This window comes from Lepidochelys olivacea (genome assembly GCF_965140295.1).
Source record: "Lepidochelys olivacea isolate rLepOli2 genome assembly, chromosome: 8".
Taxonomy (NCBI): Eukaryota; Metazoa; Chordata; order Testudines; family Cheloniidae; genus Lepidochelys; species Lepidochelys olivacea.
This window is the reverse complement of record NC_140418.1, coordinates 28,725,894-28,748,770: the sequence shown is the minus strand read 5'-3', so window position 1 is coordinate 28,748,770 and position 22,877 is coordinate 28,725,894. Positions and strand designations below refer to the sequence as shown.

The window sequence follows — 22,877 nt, the reverse complement described above, 5'->3', positions numbered from 1 at the left end:
CCTCAGGGAACTGATGGGCAGGATCCCCTGGGAGAATAACATGAGGGGAAAAGGCGTCCAGGAGAGCTGGCTGTATTTTAAAGAATCCTTATTGAGGTTACAGGGACAAACCATCCTGATGTGTAGAAAGATTAGTAAATATGGCAGGCAACCAGCTTGGCTTAACAGTGAAATCCTTGCTGATCTTAAGTACAAAAAAGAAGCTTACAAGAAGTGGAAGATTGGACAAATGACCAGGGAGGAGTATAAAAATATTGCTCAGGCATGCAGAAGTGAAATCAGGAAGGCCAAATCACACTTGGAGTTGCAGCTTGCAAGAGATGTGAAGAGTAACAAGAAGGGTTTCTTCAGGTATGTTGGCAACAATAAGAAAGCAAAGGAAAGTATGGGCCCCTTACTGAATGAGGGAGGCAACCTAGTGACAGAGGATGTGGAAAAAGCTAATGTACTCAATGCTTTTTTTGCCTCTGTCTTCATGAACAAGGTCAGCTCCCAGACTGCTGCATTGGGCAGCACAGCATGGGGAGGAGGTGACCAGCCCTCTGTGGAGAAAGAAGTGGTTCGGGACTATTTAGAAAAGCTGGACGAGCACAAGTCCATGTGGCTGGATGCGCTGCATCCGAGAGTGCTAAAGAAGTTGGTGGATGTGATTCCAGAGCCATTGGCCATTATCTTTGAAAACTCATGGAGATCGAGGGAGGTCCCGGACGACTGGAAAAAGGCTAGTATAGTGCCCAACTTTAAAAAAGGGAAGGAGGAGGATCGGGGAACTACAGGCCAGTCAGCCTCACCTCAGTCCCTGGAAAAATCATGAGCAGTTCCTCAACGAATCAATTCTGAAGCACTTAGAGGAGAGGAAAGTGATCAGGAACAGTCAGCATTGATTCACCAAGGGCAAGTCATGCCTGACTAACCTAATTGCTTTCTATGACAAGATAACAGGCTCTGTGGATGAGGGGAAAGCAGTGGCCGTGTTATTCCTTGACTTTAGCAAAGCTTTTGACACGGTCTCCCACAGTATTCTTGTCAGCAAGTTAAAGAAGTATGGGCTGGATGAATGGTCTATAAGGTGGATAGAAAGCTGGCTAGATTGTTGGGCTCAACGGGTAGTGATCAGTGGCTCCATGTCTAGTTGGCAGCTGGCATCGAGCGGAGTGCCCCAAGGGTTGGTCCTGGGGCTGGTTTTGTTCATTATATTCATTAATGATCTAGGAGAACTTCAGAAATAAAAGGGCTAGTGATTTACTCCACCCCATACAGAAGGTAAGATTCCCTCTCACAGAGCTCAAAAGGTGGATTCTGTTAATGACGAGCTCACATGAGGCCCTAGCAACTCACTGGTGAAAAGCATATGGAAAAAGTTTGTTTGTTTTTAATAAATCTTTAAGGTTCAAAATAATTATTTAAAGTAAGAGATTAGACATCATGAATGTGTTTGGTATTAATCATGATTAATTCATTTGCTATTTTCCGGATATTACAATAACAGATAGTCCACTATAATATAGTCATTAATGTGTAACCCATTATTTTAAAACATTAAGACAGTTTCAGCAAGAAAGCTCTTTGAATAAGGCTGTAATCTCTGTCCTTCTCTCCAGTTTGTGGCTTACTGCCTTATCAGTAACTCTTTCTGATGTATGCTTTTCCTCCCCAGTACAATGTCCGGGCACTATGGTCTTGCTAAGTCCCTGCATCTTAACTCAAGAATTACAGAAGTAAAGGGTAATACTTTCTGCCTGAGAGCTCTACATTTCATTCAATTTCTCAGAGAATATGTTTATATATAGAATTCTTCACATGGTTTAGCTCACTATTTCCTTTATACTACAGAAAATATGTTATTGTAACTGCAAAGACAGGCCATCTTGGTATACCCTGAAAAATCCTATTGTTTACCATATGAATGACAGGCACAGAGGATCGACTCTGAAGATCAAAGATAAGATTGTATCATCAAATGTGGCATACAAAGACACAGAAAAAGGAGAGGACCCGATCAACTGTGAACCTTTAATCTATTCTTTGTTTGCATACTGCATGCTATATAATAAGAAGGAACTATAACATGGGGACATTTTAAAAACACTCTTTTGTTTGCTTAGTATTGTCCCTTAATGTCTTGAAAAACTGTTCTGTGAGCACTCTGTCTAAACGAATGTCCACATTTAATCACCCCAAATGCACCTTCACTGCATACCAGATGTGTCATTAACTATTGCTGAAAAAAAGTGAAATAAAGTCACCCAGCATGAGAATACTGTGGAATAAGTCAACACTAACAGATGGTGTTTATTTTGTCACTGCTTGTGTTAAAAATTACCACCTATTCCATCAAATCAGTTTCTTTAAGGTGGACTCTTTATGTAAAAAGTGCCACAGAAAATGTTTTGTTTTTTTTATCAGCTGTCACTGAGTTCCTTAAAATATGAGCATTTCTTTTCATGGTTTCCAGTTTTCTAGGACATGGTGCAATACACAGGAGATAGGTTTGTATAAATCTGACACGATAGAGTATTTTGCCAGCAACTCTGTCTTGCAACATGCAATCTGTTTTGTTTCTCAAACAAAGTTTGCAAATTTGTTAGCTTGAATATGGTGTTTTCAAGATACAAATTCCATAACAAAGATTAAATCTGCCCTTGGGATTAACCCACTTGATACTGTCATCAATTTGTTTCTAGTACCCAATCCATAAGGATTTTTTTTTTTCAGAATTTCTTCCATTCTCACAATTTTTAATTTTTAAGGACATAAATTTTGCTATGCAGTTTACATGCTCTAGTGGATGATTTCTGGGCAAAACAGCATGTTCTGAGAAAAGTAATTGTTACATCTGAAGCTGGCTACTATAGAAATCAATGCTAACACCCAAGGATATAAATACATTTTTGCTTATCTACTTTATAAGAGTTTCTGTTTTTTTTAAACCTGTGCTAGGACAATGAAACTGAAATATTTCAAATCCACAGTAAAATAAAGAGGGTCAAATTCATCCCTTGTGTAACTCCATTGACTTTAATGGAAGAGAGACTTCAATGGAGTCACAACAGGGTGCATTGTGTCCAGTGTATGTAAATATAATTTACAACAATAATGGAACACATTTGTTTCTGAAGATTACTGGAAATGAGTTTTCAGAGTAACGGCCGTGTTAGTCTGTTTTCGCAAAAAGAAAAGGAGTACTTGTGGCACCTTAGAGACTAACCGATTTATTTGAGCATAAGCTTTCGTGAGCTACAGCTCACTTCATCGGATATAGCTCACGAAAGCTTATGCTCAAATAAATTGGTTAGTCTCTAAGGTGCCACAAGCACTCCTTTTCTTTTTGGAAATGAGTTTGTTATTTTAAATGTCATGCCACAGAAATTAGAGACCCATACCAACTCCTCAGATCCCAAAATTAACAACTCAAAAAGTAATTACACTGAAACTAGTTTAGGTAAATTATTTTTGATTTGTAAATCAGAAACTACAACTGAGCCTACAGATATTTATTGAAGAAAACTTGTTGGGGGAGTTATATATATTACATATGCATATATTTATACACACACACACAAAATTAACCATCACTATTAAAAAACCTATCAGCACTAGAAGGATGCTACAGAATACCACGAACACTCTGGAGTCCATTCCATTGTCTTGAGTTATATATTTGCAGTGTACACAATGTGTGTGTATCACACACACAAAAATCATGTCAAAAGAACATTAATGTTGCATAGTTAAGTGCTTGGAAGTTAGGAAATGCTATAATTAAGGTTTCCTGTGCAACCTTAATGTGCCCCCCAGTACATATGTAATTTGCTACAGTTTTTAATTACATGATCACATACTATTTTGTCCAATGGACTCCTGGCCACCTTCAGTACACAGTATAGGATGATGCTCAGTTAAATGACCAACTATTCAATATTTTGTTTTCTTCTCATTGAAAAATGTATGGCCTCAGACCTTATTTACTGCACACTATTCAAGCCCTGCTCTAAAGACAGAATTACTATCCTTGTGGGCTTTTCACTTTGGCCTCTGAGTGATTCAGAAATGTTTACAAATTTATTTTCACAACATCCCTGTGTGGGGAGAGGGTATTATTATCCCCCACATTGTAGATCAGGAACTGAGGCACAGTAAGATTAAAGTAAAACGAATCCACAAAGTTAGGATTAGTGAGACTAATTTTGAGACATTTAGGACCCGATTTTCCAGAATACTTAGCATTATACAGCACTTCCTATGTTTAAAGCATAGCACTTGTTGACTTCAGTTTCAGCTATGAGTGAAAATCAGACACTAGGATTCAAGTCAGGCACCCAGAAAATGAGGAAACAATTAGTGACCACCTCTGAAATGTCTGATTTAAGTGATTTGCCTAGCATCACACAGGAACTCAGGGTATGTCTCTACTGCAATTAAAAACTCATGGCTGGCTTCCACCAGCTGACTCAGGGTCATGGGACTCAGGCTAAGGGGCTGTTTAATGACGGTATAGACTTTCGAGCTCAGGCTGCAGCCTGAGGTCTGGGACCCTCCCACCTCACAGGGTCCTAGAGCCCAGGCTGCAGCCCACACCCAAGTGTCTATACCGGAATTAACCAGCTCCTTAACCTGAGTCCCGTGAGCCAAAGTCAGCTGTCATGAGCCAGCCATGGGTTGTTAAGAAAGCTTTTTAAGGGGTAGAAAAAGAGCCCTTAAATTCAAACACTATGATTTATCAAAATAAATCAAGAAGTTATCATAGAATTAAGTGTTTTGCTGAATAAGGATAGTTTGCTGATGGTTCAATTACTTAATAATGCCCCGATCCTGCAATCTCAGCCAAATGGCTAGACTCTTATGATTGTACAGAGTCCCACTGAAGTCAGTGGGGCTCGGCATCAATGCAGGAGTGAGCACACACAGATCTGATTGCAGCCTAAGTCAGTATCACTATGTCTTCTTTTATCCTAACACGAAATGTCCTCTTTTTCCTCTGGAATTCCTGGAGGGTGGGGGAAGAAGTACTGGCCTAACATAACTCAGAAATGATTCAAGAACATAATGCTTATCTAAAAATTAACCTGATATTGTGAGAGCTTGGGTTACATGGTTCAAACACGGAGGAGAGCTTTAAGCAACTTCACCATATTCAAAATTGATAAATATAAATTGCATATCAGCCTGATAGACAAGTCATGGTTTTGGCCATACCGTGTCACTGGGCTTTGGGTAAAAAGAAGAAAGTATTGGGAGAATAAAATCTGTTATGCTAGTTTTATAACTCTGCAAACACATATCAGATCTGAGTGCCTTCCTGACATTTCAAGACTATAACAATTTAATAATAAATAATAATAAAAAAGATGGTCATGGTGCTAAATATGGGCATACATAACTAAAATATAACAGTACACAAAATAAAACAGTACAAACAGAATACATTAAAAACAAAAGGACTAAAATGCTAAAGCCGTGAAGCACCATGAGAAAGGACAGCCCTACTGAGGAAGTGGGCAACCTCTCTAAAAAAAAGAAGTACCTTCATTAGTTTCTTTAAAAATGGGAGGGGATGAGACAGATCATCCACAGGCAGCAAGTTCCACATGCTGGTGGCCAGGCATGTGGAGTCAGAGCACACACATTGCCACCGGCATGATCCTCAAGAAGGATGCTTCGGTGAGTTATTTTTAGGGTGATCACACAGCAAGTATGAAAAATTGGGACAGGAAGTGGCGGGTAATAGGTGCCATTATAAAATAAAGCCCTGAATATCGGGACTGTCCCTATAAAATAGGGACATCTGGTCACCCTAGTTAGTTTTAAAACTACAATAATCTGTTTTTTGATAGGCAGAAAATGTGAAAGACTTGGGGTGATCTTCATGGGCTCAGTCCCACCAGATCCTGAGCATGGACCATGGAGCACACCGACAACTTAGGGTGCTCAGAATCTTATAAAATAAAGCTCAGTATGAATATTGCTGACCAAACATGCTACTGCACTCATCTGTAAGGCAGGTCTGAATGGTATCTTTCTAACTACATTTCCAAAGTGCCCTTCGCTACAGTACCTAGGCTCAGCAGTTAGCTGCCCTTCCTCTAATTATCTCTTGCTGAATGTTTTGGTGAGCAGTGATGACATCTTGTTCCTTGGCACATACTGAATGTATAAGAGTATCACACATTTAGTCAAACATGCAAACAATTCATGTACTTAGCAAGCACACGTATGAACTGGACACCTCTCAAATGAAAAACTGAGGATTTTACTCACGCTAAAACAAAGACTCCTGTACAGCTAACAGACCATGTGCACTAATAGGGTTACAGCACTATTTGGATGTATCCTCATCCAAAAAACACTTTAAACCAAGTGTTGATGCTGTCTGTTTTTGGCAGTCAGATGGATGTTAAAGACCCCATGGCATTTTGGGTTTTTTTAAAAAAAGAATAGAGATAAAGCTGGGTCTTGATCCTAATTCCTTCTCTGAATTATCAACATAATAGATTAAGCTAGCACTACCAGTGACAACATCTGTATGTATAAGCTCACTCTTTTCTTGTAACAATTACAGTACACAATATGCAATACATTCTTCTACAAAGCTATGCCAAACCCTATGTGTAGAAATGATTCCATACGCAGAAAAGTCCCCAAGAGACGATTAATTTCTTTCCATTTCTTTGCCATGTGTTTATATTTTTATACTTTTTCCTCAGTTACAGCAGAACCATAAATAAGAATTAAAACTGCTGTAAAAACAGACTATATATTTAATATTAATATTTACCACTAGATACTATTTCATTCATTTCTACATCACTGAATGCATAGGATGCAGCACAATATAAAACAATATATAAATCCAACTATTTCCAGTGGGACGTGGGGTCAGGCTCCTAGGGAAAGCTAAACAAAATGAGCAACAAAACATAATATAATTCAGAAAAGAAAGGATAGGAAGAATACGGTGTTCATAGATGAAGTGACCCAGAGAGAAAGGCCTTGCAGAGAGCCCCTGAGATAGGCATCAAGGGATTCTGGAGGACGCACTCAAATACTGCTGCTATTAGTGTTGCGATTCAGTGATATACTGTTTCGGCCAAACTCATTGTTAGTGTAACTCCCTTGATTTCATTGATAGCTAGATCACTAGCCATGATACTATGGTCATGAGCACTTCAGAAATGCAGAGATATAGCAGATCATTTCTCATCTTTATACAATTTATCTTTTTTTAAAGTAGCTACTAGCTACACACTGGGCCTGATTTCTGTATCATAGACCTCTATCATGGGAATGTAATTCCTGTGGCTAACAAAATCTCTCTCACTGTAAACCTGGACTGATTTTTAAGGGCCTGATCCTATGAGATGCTGTAAGTATCCCAAGTCTTATGGAGCACCCTCAACTCTCACTGACTACAAAGAAGGCTACCACAATTTGTAGGAGTCAGTGGTATTCAGCATTTGACATGATCTGGCCCTAGGACAGGCAAAACAAAATAGGATCCTATCCTGGAGTTCTTGATCAGTCTATTATTATTTCTAAATTTGCTTGCATAGCACAACCTATCCATATATAAGGTTGTTTGCAAGACTCCAGGGGTAATCAAATGAATGTTAAAGAAGAGAGTACATCAGAAAAACAAAAAAGAAAAACATCACTATCAAATGTTTAAAGATCAGAATCTAGGTTATTATTTCTTTTTAGGGCTCTGATTCAGCAAAGCCCTTGGGAACATGCTTAAATGCTTTGCTAAATAAGGGCCTAACTGAACACACGTCACAAAGATGATGATGGCTGTAAGACAAGGAAATCAGAATAGCGTAATAGGAAGCATCTTTCATCTGAACAGCCAGTCAAACATAAAACAGAAATTGCAGCCTTGAGGGCATAAGGCTTTATCAGAAATGGCTCCTGGGAAATTAGGAAGGGCACAATGGAACATATTGACTAAGATCTAAGGTTAATGCAACTGGACATATCCAATGAATGAAAACAATGCTTAGTATTTAAGAGATATCAGGAGAAAGGGGTTTATTGAATCTTTATTTAGATAGAAAATCATACCAAGAAGCACTTGGTTCTAAGATCTTCATATGTTTAATCAACTATTAAAATTTTCTCTTAATAAAAGAAGAATGCCACATTATTTTTTTCACACTCCTCCCTTTTCCCTAGTGATTTTATCTATCTTGCTGTGGGGGTGAGGAGGAATGATGCAGTTATATACTTTAACAAAACTCGTCTGTCACAGAGGTAATTCTTTACAAAAATTCTGATTGTGTTATATAGGATATATAAGATAAAAAGCTTAACATTGCACTAAGAGCTACTGTCTGGATTTGAAACTGGTTTAGATAAAAAAATTCAGTCAAGGCAAAAGATGAACAGAGATATCACAAAATCCTCTCATTAAAAAAGGCGGACTGCAACATCTCTGAAGCAGTACATGCAAACTTCCACTAATGAGCAAAAATATATGCAGCCACCTTTGTAAATAAATGACTGGTACAGATATTATGGTGCCTGTCCTTAGGTCTGTGTATAAGCAGACCTGGCATCCCTCACATTATTCAGGAATCCTTTTGCCCGTGGCTGGCCTATGCCAGCTCTCTGGTTGGCTCAGGGGAATTGCAGTTCCTTCACCACCCATTCTTCCCTTAGGAGTCCAGTAACAAATACCCCAGCTTAAGAGTCAGTTAATAGATTGCAGTTATCTGAATAAAAGCCAGGTTTATTTACTACACAGTAGAAAACACAGAAAAATCCCACAAATAAAATATTTGATAAGCATAACATAAATACAGCAAGGCTAATCACTGCAGAAGCAAACTAGCCAGACTCTACGTTTATAGGGAATATGGGTTAAGCAAGACAAAAACCTTACGTATGAGAGAGTTCTTTGTCTCAGCCAGCTGCTGCCAGCCTGTCTGTCTGTCTTTCAATGTCTCAGAAAGGTGTGTGTGAAAATCTAAATAAAATAAAATAAATACATTTTAGAGACAACTCTTTGTTCTCCCTAATATTCCCCCATACACTGTTGATGTAACAAAGCTGGGCAAGGTCACAGAACGACAGTATATATATATTTAAATAACAGAATGCTGTTCCTATAGAAATTACATGAGGGTTTATAAATTTTATACAACATGATCAATGACATGTAAAGAGGCTTAGGTATGCATAACATTTGTAACCCCAGGTAAGAACCCATTCCTGCAAGTGCTGAATACCCTCGACTCACACTGTCATCAGTGGGGGTAGCCAGAGGTTAGCAGTCTCCAAACGGGCCCCTAAATGTTACTGAGACTTAAGTGAATACATATTGAAACAAAGTCTGCCTCTGGATACATGCGCACAGTTTCCCCAAAAGTCAGTAAGATTTGTACATATCTATAAGAGACATTTAATATCCTAAGAAAAATAGTTTTACTAAATGCCCTATAGCACCATAATGTAAGTTACATGTTATATCTATTTAAAACACAATTTCAACTTTTTACTCATGATCTCTATTCTAATGCATATCAAGAAACACTCTCCACTGTTTAGATAGGTTTTGGGTTTTTTGTGTTTACTCAAGATGCATACATAGATTTAAATTCAGAATCAACATAATCAGGCTCATTCTGCTGAATTTGAACTAGACATAGTCCAGTGATTTGGAATAAAAAAAATACAAAGTGTTTCAAATATCACAGTTTATCAATTTCTAATAACATATGTTAGCTGAATGGTCTGAGAAATTGGTTTCTAAAGCCTCCCCAAAAGTTTCTATGCTAAAATAATCATTTTCAGAAAAAGAATCTCTATTAAAAGGGGGAAAAAGAAAAGGAAATGTTCAGCTCTGAATCATAGATCAGTTAGAATCAAACTAATAAAAAACCTTTCATTTGAATGTATATAACTATTTCAAATCTAAATTGAATTAAAATAAGGTATACATTTTAAAAACAATTATACTTCTATTTTCCCAAGAAATGTCTAGATCCTTGAAGAATCTGTCAGAGGATTTAATAACTACAAATAGTACTACTATTACTAAGTTTTGGTAAGTGATTAATCAAGAAAAGTAAAGTGAGGTAAAACTCAATTTTCAAGTAGAAAAGGAGTACTTGTGGCACCTTAGAGACTAACCAATTTATTTGAGCATAAGCTTTCGTGAGCTACAGCTCACTTCATCGGATGCATTGGTTAGTCTCTAAGGTGCCACAAGTACTCCTTTTCTTTTTGCAAATACAGACTAACACGGCTGTTACTCTGAAATTTTCAAGTAGTTACTTAAAAGTTCCGAAGAGGCCAGAAGCCTGGTAATTCATACAGGGTCTGTTTTTTGGAAAGTCTAAGTGCCCTCAATTTGCATGGGTTTCACTGTGAGGTTATTTGGTCCTCTCTCAGTAGATATTCAACATCTTGCAGATACTTGCTCCTACTAATTTATGGTCATGGTTCATTAATGTCCCAATCCTGCACCCACTAGTTTCAGGATCAGCACTGAAAACATGTCTGTCTTGCTTTTCATTGTCACTTATGGTATGCTAAAAACCCAACCAAACAACAAACAAACAAAAGCCATTCAGTTTGATAACTGAATAAAGCCACTACACTGAAAAAAGTATTATTTCACTTGTACTGAAGACATTAAAAGAAATGTGTTATACCTCTAGGAAGAGTAGGGGGAGATCTGTTTTACTTGGTATGCATTTCTAAACTGAAACATCTGCTATTTGATTGAAAGAGTAAAACCTCTTAAGACTTAGAGTAATGACTTTGGGGTGGAAAAATGTTCCAAAGAACATGACATATCCTTAGAAATTACACATAGCAAAAGACAGGCATGTGTGATTAGCAAATTGGCCACTAAGTGCTCTTGTACCACATACATGCAGTTGAGTATGATGTGCTGTAAAAATTGAACTCCTCGTGAAAAAGATGCAAAATAAATCATTTTCAGATACTCTGGCCCAGGACTAATCAGTTCAGTTTTATCTTTGATGAGACTGACTTTTGATTTTGAAGCAGGGAGAAAAATATTGTAGATTTTTCAAGGGCACTCCATTGCAAGTAAAAAGCTATGAATAATACCATAAAAATTGTAGTCAAGCTAAGGAGGCATTTAGAAATCTAGAAAGCGGGGTCCTTATTGAATATTAATCCTGATAGCTTATTTTTAGCAGTCACAGAACAGGTAAACTGCCAATAATTCATAGCACATTTGTTCTTTTCAGTGGTACAAATGATTACCCAAAAGATGCAATATTAAAATGTAAGGGGAAAAAAGATTTCAAATAGGTTTGTTTAGTGCATACACTTGGTGTTATATAGCATCTGTAACCTGGTATCTAGACAGAGACATGAATATAAATACATAAATACAGAAGCGGCCGCTTCCCGCAGCTCCCATAGACCAGGAACGGTGAAACGCGGCCACTGGGAGCTGCGGGCAGCCGTGCAAATGTAAACAAACTGTCTGGCAGCCCGCCAGTGGATTATCCTGACGTGCTGTGTGTAGCCCACAGGTTGGCCACCACTGTTCTAGATGGAAAACAGGCTACAAGGCAATACATGCCTTTTATGGGAAGGGCAAAATTACTGAACATGAAAAAGAGTGCCCAGTTTTATGTGCTTTTAGGACCATGTTTTCGGCCGACTCCCTTCTCAGCTACCATCTGTGCTCACTAATATATTTTACCATGCCAACACCTGCTTGCACACTTTAAAATTTCTAACCTTTGTAAACTCACAAAGGTTCAAATGTCTGCATGAAAGTATAGGCACCTGCAAAACACATACACATGTGCATGCAATTTATGCACCAACATGTGGAAGCAGTGGGATGTATATTTAGTCCACACAGATAAAGATGATATTTATGTCCCACAGAGAGAGAGAATATACATGATGGTGTACTGTGGCACAAAGTTTTTATTGGCGTGGATTTGGGATGGCCATACTACCCACAAGCAGCTGAGCAATGTATGAGTTATGCAGATTGTGCCAGACAAGTGCCAATAAAGCATTTAGACCACACCATACCAACAAACACAGCTACAACCACCCTGCAAACATATGTAATGGGTTATTTTAGAAGTGTTTGGGAGGGTGGAGTTTTTTGCACGGGGGTGTACATGTAATTTTGTTAAAAGAAAAGGAGTACTTGTGGCACCTTAGAGACTAACCAATTTATTTGAGCATAAGCTTTCGTGAGCTACAGCTCACTTCATCGATCACATGCATCCGATGAAGTGAGCTGTAGCTCACGAAAGCTTATGCTCAAATAAATTGGTTCGTCTCTAAGGTGCCACAAGTACTTCTTTTCTTTTTGCGAATACAGACTAACACGGCTGTTACTCTGAAACATGTAATTTTGTTGTTATTGGGACTATTTGTTTTGAATATCAATGCCAAAATCCCCATTACAATGCAATAGTTCTGATGTGGGCACTACAGTACAGATAATAAAATTAAGCAATTTTAGTGGTTTGTAATCTAACAGTGTCTATTACACTATATGCTAGAATAGGAACAGGATTTATGAAGTTTAATGTCTGGGATTTTTTGTTTATAAAAGCTTTTGTTTTTATTTCAGATACAAGCAGAGAAAAAATCATCAACATTGGATCACATTGCCTTTTATAAATTCCTATATGTTTAGTGAAATCACTATTTTGTCTTTATCTCTGGCCACCTTGGGAGTTTTGATCCTTACAATTACAAAGACTACAGAAGAGAACAACAAACTGTTCCCCCGCAGAAGCAGAGCCATCCATCTTTTTGATGTGAAACATCTAAAACAAATTTTTCAAAAATAATTTTACACTGTGCGTTATCCAAGGCTCTGTTTCTCTAACAATTCTTAACAAAGGTTTTGTTACTGATACCCAGAGGAAAGAATAATTTAAATGTTGAGACACTTTTTAAAAATAATGTCATTTGTTGGGAAGTCTCTGTGGGTATTACCTTCCTTTGACACTCACAGGGAGTTAAACCTAATTGCATTTAGGGTTATCTCTAGCTGCTATGCTCAGAATCAAACATCCTCATGAGGACTATTGTTCTAACTAATATACTTATTAAGCTTTTTTCAGATTTAATACAGTGTTTTATAAAAAACATCTCAAAGGGACAGTAATGGATTTTGAAATTATCAGGAAGGATAGAGTAGACTTTGACCTACAATCACTGGTCTTCTAAAAAGAAAAAAAATCTTTTGTAAGTAAACGCATAAGTCATTATGCTTAATTTTAGTCCCTATCCCACATGCCTCACCCATGTCTAGGAAAAGTACACTACACATGAACTTGCTATGCTTCATTTTATACCTTCCTGTTATTCACAGATCTTAGACACCATGTCAACACTCTCTACATGGATTACCTTCTTAGTACCAGTTTGCCAAGCCACCCTTGTCCTCATTCCAATCTCCCCTGAAGATTTACTTCTACAACGCTATCTGTTCCTACAATAGGTTTACTGGAGCTAGAGGTTATATACTGTGCCTCCACAAGAATTCTCTGCTAACAAGCACTAAATATAACTATATTTAAATAATTATAATATAACTCCGAACCAGGTTTCCTGAGCCCTCCCTCAACCCACCTATTAACAGATTCCATGCTTGCAAAACTGAATTTCCATAATATTTTTCTACCAACTCTTTGTTTAAATAATTAATATAAAACAAGTTAGCTTTTTGTTTCCTAAAATTTCCTTTTAGTCTCCTGTCTCCAAACAGTTATCCTAGCTCCAGTCTAGCCTCTGCCTGCTCCCCCATACAGAGCAAATTGCTTCTGTGCCGCTGCTCCTCACCCACCATCTTCAGAATATTGATCTTATTCCTTCCCTACCCCCATTACAGTTGACCTGTAGGTTTTTTCCCAAGGTTGTGGTGGGAATCTGACCAGATCCTCCCATTCTCAGCCACCATTGAGACTACTCTTTGGCTGACTGGTGAGGAGGGGAACATCTGCGGTAGGCATCCCGTTCTCTAATTGGGCCCAGGTGGAGTCAATGACACACCCATCTTACAGCCCGCTTAGGATCTCACTGGCCAATAGGAAAGCAAGAAGAAAGGAGCTACAATAGCTTTTATTCTCCCCTTTATACCTCCCTCCCCATTTGCTTGCAAGGTGGCCAGCAGCTTCTGGAAGCACTGCTGAATGGCTGCTGCAGGTCAGAGAGAGAGAGACGCTGCTCAACGGTGCGGTTCCAATTCATACCACAGCCAGTTGCAGAATGTGATGGAGCCTGCATGGAAGGTGGGAAGGCAACACGTTCTGTAATGCTTCCTCCTTGTGATGGCCTGACTGCTACTGCCTTTTCCAAGACAGCCCTAACTAATGCTATGCTTGTGGCTAACTCCAAAGGTCTCATGCCTGTTCTTGTCCTTTTCAATTTAGCTGCATTCATCGCTGTGGATCACTATCTTCCTCTTCATCACCCTGGCACGTGTGGCTGCTTCTGACTTGGCACTTCTTTTCTTCTTAACTTTTCTGCTCAGAATAAGCTGGAATCATAACCTTTCTTTTCAACATCTTTTAGTTTGTATCACTAAGGGCTTTGGTCCCCTACTCATTAATCTTTATACTCTCCATTCTCTTCCCCTTAGCCAATATTTAATTTTCATCAGTGTTTGATTTGGTTGGTTTTTTTTATCATTGATCACTTATGTTTTTGCAGAGATGGGCCCAAACCACAATATTCAGATTCTGGATCAAAACTTCTACAAAGTAGAAGGAAGTTTGGATCTGGGTTTCTGCTTCCGGCCCATCTCTATGTTGTTTTCATGTTGTCGTCACTTCGTTGTCTTATCCTGCTCTAATGTTTTGGATCAAAAATATTAAATAAAAATTAAATGTTTTGTACTTTCAACCAGAGAACTCATGCTCTCTATATGCAATTGGTGACTTTGAAGAATTAGAGGAAAATCTGATGGTGACAGGTAGAAATAAAAAACGACCACAAAAAATGAGTTGCTCTGCTTTTTAATACAACATGCCACTTGATCTATTCTGATTTTACACCAAAAACGGCCTATGCAACTGTTCTTTTCTTCTATTTTCCTTAAGTGATAGAATTACCTGTTCTGGTGTTTTATTCTATTGTGTTCTATTTTACATTTTCTTTATGATGTGTTGTTTGATCTTTTCTTGTCCTTGGAACCAGAGTTGTAGTTATTCACTTCTCTGCTTCTCTGAACTACATTCACCAAGCCAATTAAACTAAAAACAGCTTGCTTCTTCATATTTATGTGCTGTATTGTTCCAGTAAGTTGCAAATAGCATTATTTTCTAGAAGAGAACTCAGAATTGTATCCTCTTCTTTTCTGCTATCCACACAACCCACATTTTTTCTTAAAAAAATAAATAAATCCACAATTCAATATTTGAAGACACTTTCCAAAATAGTAATGAAATTATTAAAAACACCACAGGAAAGAAGTCACTAGTATTAGTTCAAGTAACTTTGGCAGCTCATTGAAATCAGTTACAGATGTGCCACTTTTTCACCCTTTCCCATTCATAAAAGGCACATTTTAGAAAAATTACAAATGAAGACTTCTGATCCACCACTGCATCAAAATGGGACTTGGAAATAATTTTACATGAATTTTCATACTGTCCTAAACTGCTGGTAAATATTATCAATATTAATCTTGTTGTGCCAGAAGTCAGATTTTCCAAGTGCATTGCTTGCAACGGTTGTACAGAACAAAGTAATTAGCAGCGTGTGAAAACACTATGTAACTGTTAGAAAAAGAAAGAAAATCTCTTCGTTTGCATCTCCATTTTCCAAGGACTAGTAAAAATATTAGGCTCTATTCTCACATTCAAGAGTGCAGGCACATGCATTATTCACATTAGCGTTAACAGGCATTATCCATATAAATACATGCATGTCTCCGAAGGTCAGTCTTCACTAGAGAGGTAACACAGGCAAGCAGTACCTGGGTCTGAATACCCAGATTAGCCTAGCTCTGGGGTAAACAGCCACTCTGCAAAGCCATATCAAGTTACTTTGTCCTTACTACTGCTGCATTCCCATGTGTGTGTCACTAGGACTTCCAGGGAATTGTGAAAATGCACTGGAGAACTACCAGCACTTGAGTGATATACCCTGCATCTTCACTGCAATGTGGGTGGGTTATCAGCCTAAGTGAAAGTGGTGCCCAGGCTAAAACTAACGTACTTTCCCAGCTAGGCCAATGAGTCCAGATTGAAAGGCACCCATAAACTTGGGTAAGATGGTTTTGTGTGTGGAAGGGAGGGAAGTTAGTGGCAACACCTGAATAAGTGCCAAGTTAACTCTGTAATGAAGACGTACACTGAAGGAATAGCCTTGATATATCCATAAATATCTCCCCATACAGCACAGATGTTGGCCACATCAAAGGAAAAACTTTGGGACTGATCATGCTCCTAGATCCTTACAAGAAGGGACTCTTCAAGAACAGATCTTGCCATTCTTATGTGAAAGAAGGAGTGAGAAACTTCAATGGCCACCATCCCCCACTTGAGGCCTGTGACCGAGAAAACCCCTGAATTTACACCCCACACTATTGTAATAATCTTTGTAAAAAATATGCCTTTTGGTGCACCTCGGAACGTGACACCCCCATTAATAAGGATCCTGGGGCAGCTACTGGCTGGGAAAGTCCTGGTAGCATGGTTCTAATGGAATTGGGCTGTGCAGATACACTGTGCCTCTAGAGAATCACTCCCCACTATCTTCAGAGTGGCAGCCGTGTTAGTCTGCATCAACAAAAACAATGAGGAGTCCTTGTGGCACCTTAGAGACTAACAAATTTATTTGGGCATAAGCTTTCATGGGCTAAAACCTATTATTTGTAGGGCTTGGGGCCAGACCTATTCACACTTCCTAAAGAGGAAAGGGAGATGACCTTAACCCTCCACCACCAGAAGAATTTGAAGGAAACTCAACAATGGAAATCTTGCAGAGTCTTCCTCTTTCCCAGACCCTCTCCCACAGCTATTTCCACAGTTGTGGGTAAGCAAACCATTCACTGCTATTGGCTCTGGTTCAGTATTAAGACTTCATAATTTCAGCCTTAAAAAAATAAAATAGCAGCTTTGTTACAATCAATGGAATTATACTTAGGTTTAATAAGAGAAGCTGGAGTTTGAAGTAGAAACTATAGCTAGGTTTAGGGTACTTGCACTTTCTTTAATATCTCTGCTACACAATTCCTCATCCTAAAGCCTTTTGTATGGTTATCCCACTATCTGTACAAAAGCTATTTAAAATAGTAATCAGACTAGTGCTTTTACATCAAGTAGTGCTCCAAGACACACCCTTATACCTGCAAAGAGCAATATCTTAATTATTAGATTAATGGGGAGAATTTAGTGAAGCACAGACTGCAGAAATGAATAGTCCACAGTGGAGTTTTGTATTGCTTTGTCTAAACCAGTTGCAAAAAAAATCTATGCCAAATGTTCCCTCCCCAACTGTAGAGGAGGAACTGACATTAACAGAGCTTGCCAAAAGCAGTAGAAAGATGCCCAGGAGATCTGCAAACTCAAAATTTAGAAGTGGACAATATACAGTAAATACTGTATGTGATTACTGATGCCATTCAGGGAACTTATCCATGACCATTATCAACATTTAAATGAATAGGTTAAAAACACTGCAGCACAAGCTAGACTGAGATGGTCAAGAGAAATCTACATTTGCCTTCATTTTTTGGGATATGTGTTAATATTCTACACCTCTACATCTGGAGAGTTCAGAGTAGAGATGAGTCAGCCAAGATGTTACCAAAATACTAAAGATGTTAGGTTCCTGCAAGAAGAAAATATGACTAGTGTGTGCTAATAACTCTTGGAACCACTGGATCTTGCAATGGCTACCAAATCACCTTCATGTGTAGGCTGACTTCAGTCAGTATCTCCCCAGTGCCTTTTATCACAGTCTTGAAATCTAAGCGAAACAAAAAGCGAAAAATGGTGCCACCTTATAAATAGATTATAATATCCTCATTGTCCATTCTTTATTAAACTAAGAGCACATACTCACTTCAGTTTTAGCTTAATGCAGTGCAGACAAACATAGGCCTCAGAGGAAGCAAGCCAGTGTACTGACCTGTATTAAACCTCTTTTGACCCTCACAGTCATGCAGACTCACAAGTACAAAGTAATGCACTTCGGTGCACACAAGGAGGAAAGATTCCTTTAAAATAAACACACATTTTCCATCTGAAATGATGAGAACTGTCCATTTTCTACAAATAGATCCAGCTTTATCCCATTGGAACTACCAAGCATTTCAAGCAGTAGGCATCAGCAGGCACTGAAGCGGAAATTATCTGCCAAGTACCATTCTGCTTCTTCCTTTGTGAGTAAAGGAATAAAGTGATGTTAGCAATTTTTGATCAGATTGTATTCATTTTAATTTAAGAGATATTGTCCGCAAAAATGGAGCATTGTGATAGTTCCAACATAAATGCTGAGGCATTCATGGAAAAATGGAGAGGCTGTTCTCTCAAACAAGGGACAAAATAAAATAAATGAGAGTGACCTGCAGAGAGCCTGAAAGCCTACATTTACTGTCTGCTTGCTGGGAAGTTGCAATCTGAGTTGCACAAAAAGTGGACTTACATGTTTCAGAGATACAGGCTCATGTGATGAAATATCCACAGACACTTCTATTATCAGTGCTGGGATAGGGAAGCCTTTGATATGTATAGTAGGTGCCATATGAAACTCAACATTCACTTCTTCAAGTGCAGTTGTGCAATGATAGCCATTAAATGTTGCCACATAGTGGTATGTGAGAGACGATTGTTTTCCCCCTACACTTGCAATTGAAATGATAATTGTTGATATACTGATGGTAACAGAAACAATGCAAAGGGGCAGATGTTGAATCTTATTGGCACTCAGCTTTCAAAATTACAGGATAAAGCTTTTGTCTAGTTCTCTCTAACAGAAATCTTGTTTGACAGGCTCGTATTTCCCATAAATAATATATCATCCGGTGATATTACTATCACCAGCTGAGGCAATATCCATTTTGCCCCCTTTTTAGGATTTTGTGATTTTCAGAATGAGGTTTCATTAACAAAGAATTACATTAACACCCCCCACCCCCAAAAAAAGACTGCTATCAAAATGTTAGCTGTATCAAGATGACTCAGTATCTCCTTTCTAATTCTGAGTGTGAGATACTGTCCTCAGTCAAAAATTAATGTTCATTTTTAACTTGTTTATGTAAGCTATTAAGCAATGAATAAGTTGCTGAGTCTGTCACAAAAAGTTTTGGGAAAAGTCACAGATGACTCACAGTGTATTTTAATTAAAACATGATTTTTTGAAAATTTGTCAGATTTTGTGATATTGTCATTATCTCTCCCCACCCTACACCTGCTGTTACTTATCCACCCACTCAGCCATCACTCTTCCCATCTCATATAAGATCTACGAATGGGAATTTAGATTACAGCTTCTAGTCTGTGACTCATGGAGTTGATAAAACATGCAATCTTGGACTTAAAAATAAAGATACACCATTCACAGTCAGGAAAAAACAATGCCCAAGCAATGAAAGGTGGAAGAATCAGACCCAAAGAAGTTAATTCTCTCTTTAATGGGTGACTGTTTTAAATGACAGTGAAAATGTAACACTGTAAAAAAAGAAAACAATATATGCATCTTTATTTAGGTTTGGTAAAATTTAAGAACTAAATCCTGCCCTCTATCTAGGTCAAGTATGGGTAAACTTTTTGACCCAAGGGCCACATCGGGGAATAGAAATTGTATGGCGGGCCATGAATGCTCACAAAATTGGGGTTGGGGTGCAGGAGTGGGTGCGGGCTCTGGGGTGGGGCTCAGGGCTGGCCTTACCATGTGGTGAACTGAGCTGGAGGAAAACTTACAAAATGTTGTGGGCCAGCCCTGGTAGGGCTGGGGATGAGGAGTTTGGGGTATAGGTGTGTGCTCTGGTCTGGGACCAAGGGTTTCGGAGGGCAGGAGGGGGATCAGGCCTGCGGCAGAGGGTTTGGGCATGGGGAGAGGCTCAGGAGGTGCAGGCTCTGAGCAGCACTTACCTCAAGTGGCTCGTGGAAGTAGTGGCATGTCCCTTCTCCAGCTCCTATGCAGAGACACGCGGAGGCACCCATCCGCCCCTGCAGCTCCCATTGGAGTGTGTAGGAGCCAGAGCGGGGCCAGGTCTCCCAAGTCCTTGGTTAGCACCTTAATCACTAGACCATCCTTCCTTGTGGAAGTACTAATTAAATCTCATTTACATTAATAAGAGTCATGCTTTCTATCTCTCCATCTACAACACTTATACAACATGTACCAGTAACTGACCCAGGTCTTCCAAGAAGAATGCCCTTCCTCATTAATAAGAGCCATTAGTAGTTATGGGTAAAGCTACATTTCAATCACAGGTATTTTTAGTAAAAATCATGGACAGGTCATGAGCAGTAAATAAAAATGCACAGCCTGTGACCTGTCTATGATTTTTACTCTACACCTCTATCTAAGACTTGGGCAGGGGGCCTCAGCTGCTCTGGGTGGGGGGAGCGGTCTGGGGGCAACATGGGTGCTGGGGGAGGTGGCCTGGAAGCCTGCTGGCGCTGGGGGTGGGAGGAGAGTTGGCGGGGCTGGCAGGCTCCCTAGCCAGCTCCTCATGTCCCTGCAGCTCCTAGTCGGCAGAGGTGCCAGGGGGCTCTGTGTGCTGCTCCCGCCACAAGCACCGCCTGCGCAGCTCCCATTGGCCAGAAATTGCAGCCAATGGGAGCTGCAGGGGTGGGGCATGCAGGTAGCATGCAGAGCCCCCATGCCTCTCCGCCTAAGAGCTGTAGAGCTATGCCAATGGGAACTGGGAGCCCCCCCCAAACCGAGGTAAGAGCCCCCCTGCACCCTCCAACCCTCTGCCCTAGCCCTGAGCCCCCTCCCCCACACCCAAACTGCTGCAGCTAGCCCAGGGGCTGCCCGAGTCGGGAAGACCCTGAGCCAGCACTGGCCACTGCAGAAGTCACAGAATCCATGACTTTCATGACCAACTCGCAGCCTTAATTATGGGTCAATACATCTTTGAAGCAAGGGCTGGGAGCAGAGGGATGAGCAACAGTAGGGCTTGACTTTTTCACCACAATGGCCGACTCCAGCTCTCCTGTATAATGGTGTGCATCCACCAATACGTAGGCATTTTATTTTTTAGGGAAGCTGCTGCACTTGTGTACACACACACACCCCCCACGCCCCTTCTCCCCCTCCATGCACTACATTTTACAGAGTACACACATTTATCTGTTGGTGGACTGGATTTAACCCAAAGGACTGTTGTCAGGCTTCCCACAAACCAGGTAGTTCATAACAGCCTGAAGAATTACCTTGGACGTGAGACAGACATACCTAAATGTATTACAAGTTCATGCTGTGCACTGGGACAGAGAAAACACATTAGAACTACAACAATAGATGAAAAAGGAGCAATATTTTAAAAGTAAATAAATGCAGACAATATTTCTACATGTATCAGCAATGTGTGTAAGGTGAAGAAAAGCATTATAATGTATTCTGTGTGAACTAAAAATATTGACACAAATTACAATCATATTGTGCATTTTTTTCCTTGGGTTTCAATGTATTTTGAGTTATTCCTTGCTTATTTATGTCTTCACTAAAGCCTCAGGGATTTTGAGACTGTTAATGACTGAATGGGCATATGATGTTTTGTAAAGAATACATAGGATTTTTTTCCCCCTGAGGTTTTCCTTCTCAAAGTTATACTTATAGTATATAGTTGGAGTTCAACAGAACAACAAATAAGCATCATTTGTTTTCCTCTTTATCTTCTCTTTGTTCCATAGGAATTTAAATGCAAATATGAAACAGAATGGACACCAACAGATGCATCAACTGGTACTGGAGTATGATGATTGCAATCTATAAAGCTTAACAGACTATTTGCTATCTGCTTACTGTCACAGCATTCTACAGTTGGAAACACTATAGCAACATTCTGTGGGAGTTATTTTTACAACCAAATTTGAACAGAAACACTCTGAAAATCACCTCAGGGATTATATAAAAATATTGTAGTGTATTCCCACATGCTTGTGCTATAGTAAATATATCTTCTCTAAGCAATTAAGGAAAAGATACTGGCCTAAATTTACAAAATTATCTTTGAGAACCTCTATTTTTGGCTACCACAGTAGAGACACTTTAAAAGAGGTATTGTTTTCAGAAATTTCTGAGCATCCACCTTTTGAAATTAGGCCCCCTTTAAGGTGTCTCAGGTTGGGAACATAAAAGTCTAGTCACTTTTGAAAATTCAGGCCACTACATTTAAATTATGATTAAAAAGTGGGAAAACTGGGCTGTGGTTTAAAACTTACTAACTTATCAAACCCCTCTCCTAGTTATTTAATGTAGTCTGCCTGCTATCCCCCCTCATCTCCCACACTCCCATCAGTAACAACGACAGGCCTCCTTCCAACCAGCTATTTAACAAACCTACCACCTCACTCATACCTGTTCCCCCATGCAAGTGGCACTGGCCCTTCTCCCAGTTGCATAACTGAGCCATCTCTTTCCTAATTTGACATAGCCCAGTAGAAGTTGATGAGTGGGTAAAGTGCAAAGTCAAATAGCCAAAGAACTTATTATAAGATTATAATTTAGCAGCTGAAGTTTAAGTGATGCTTATGACCAGATAATCTGATGTCTGAGAGAGGGATGGATGCTATCGAGAGAGGAGAAAGATGAAGTGAGGAAGTTTTGTGTCTCAGATAATGCAGTAGTATTCTGACCCTGCGGTCTCTACAATGATGATGTTTTCCTTTTCTGTTTCTCTCCTGTAATTTTAATTCTAGACTTAACATCACTCAGATTTATGATGTTGATAAGAA

General features: G+C 39.2%; 1 protein-coding gene across 2 annotated transcripts in view; it reads right to left on the bottom strand.

Annotated features, from left to right (window-relative positions):
* TENM2 (teneurin transmembrane protein 2) overlaps positions 1-22,877 on the bottom strand; it is a 996,821-nt gene that overhangs the window by 501,988 nt on the left and 471,956 nt on the right. Inside the window, exon 4 of one of the 2 annotated variants that reach the window (XM_084636387.1) lies at positions 8,879-8,962. The exons of the other annotated variant lie outside the window; for it this stretch is intronic. Within the exon in view, the coding sequence (XP_084492513.1) occupies positions 8,879-8,962 (84 nt within the window). The remainder of the gene's footprint in view (positions 1-8,878; positions 8,963-22,877) is intronic. 2 annotated transcript variants of the gene reach the window in all.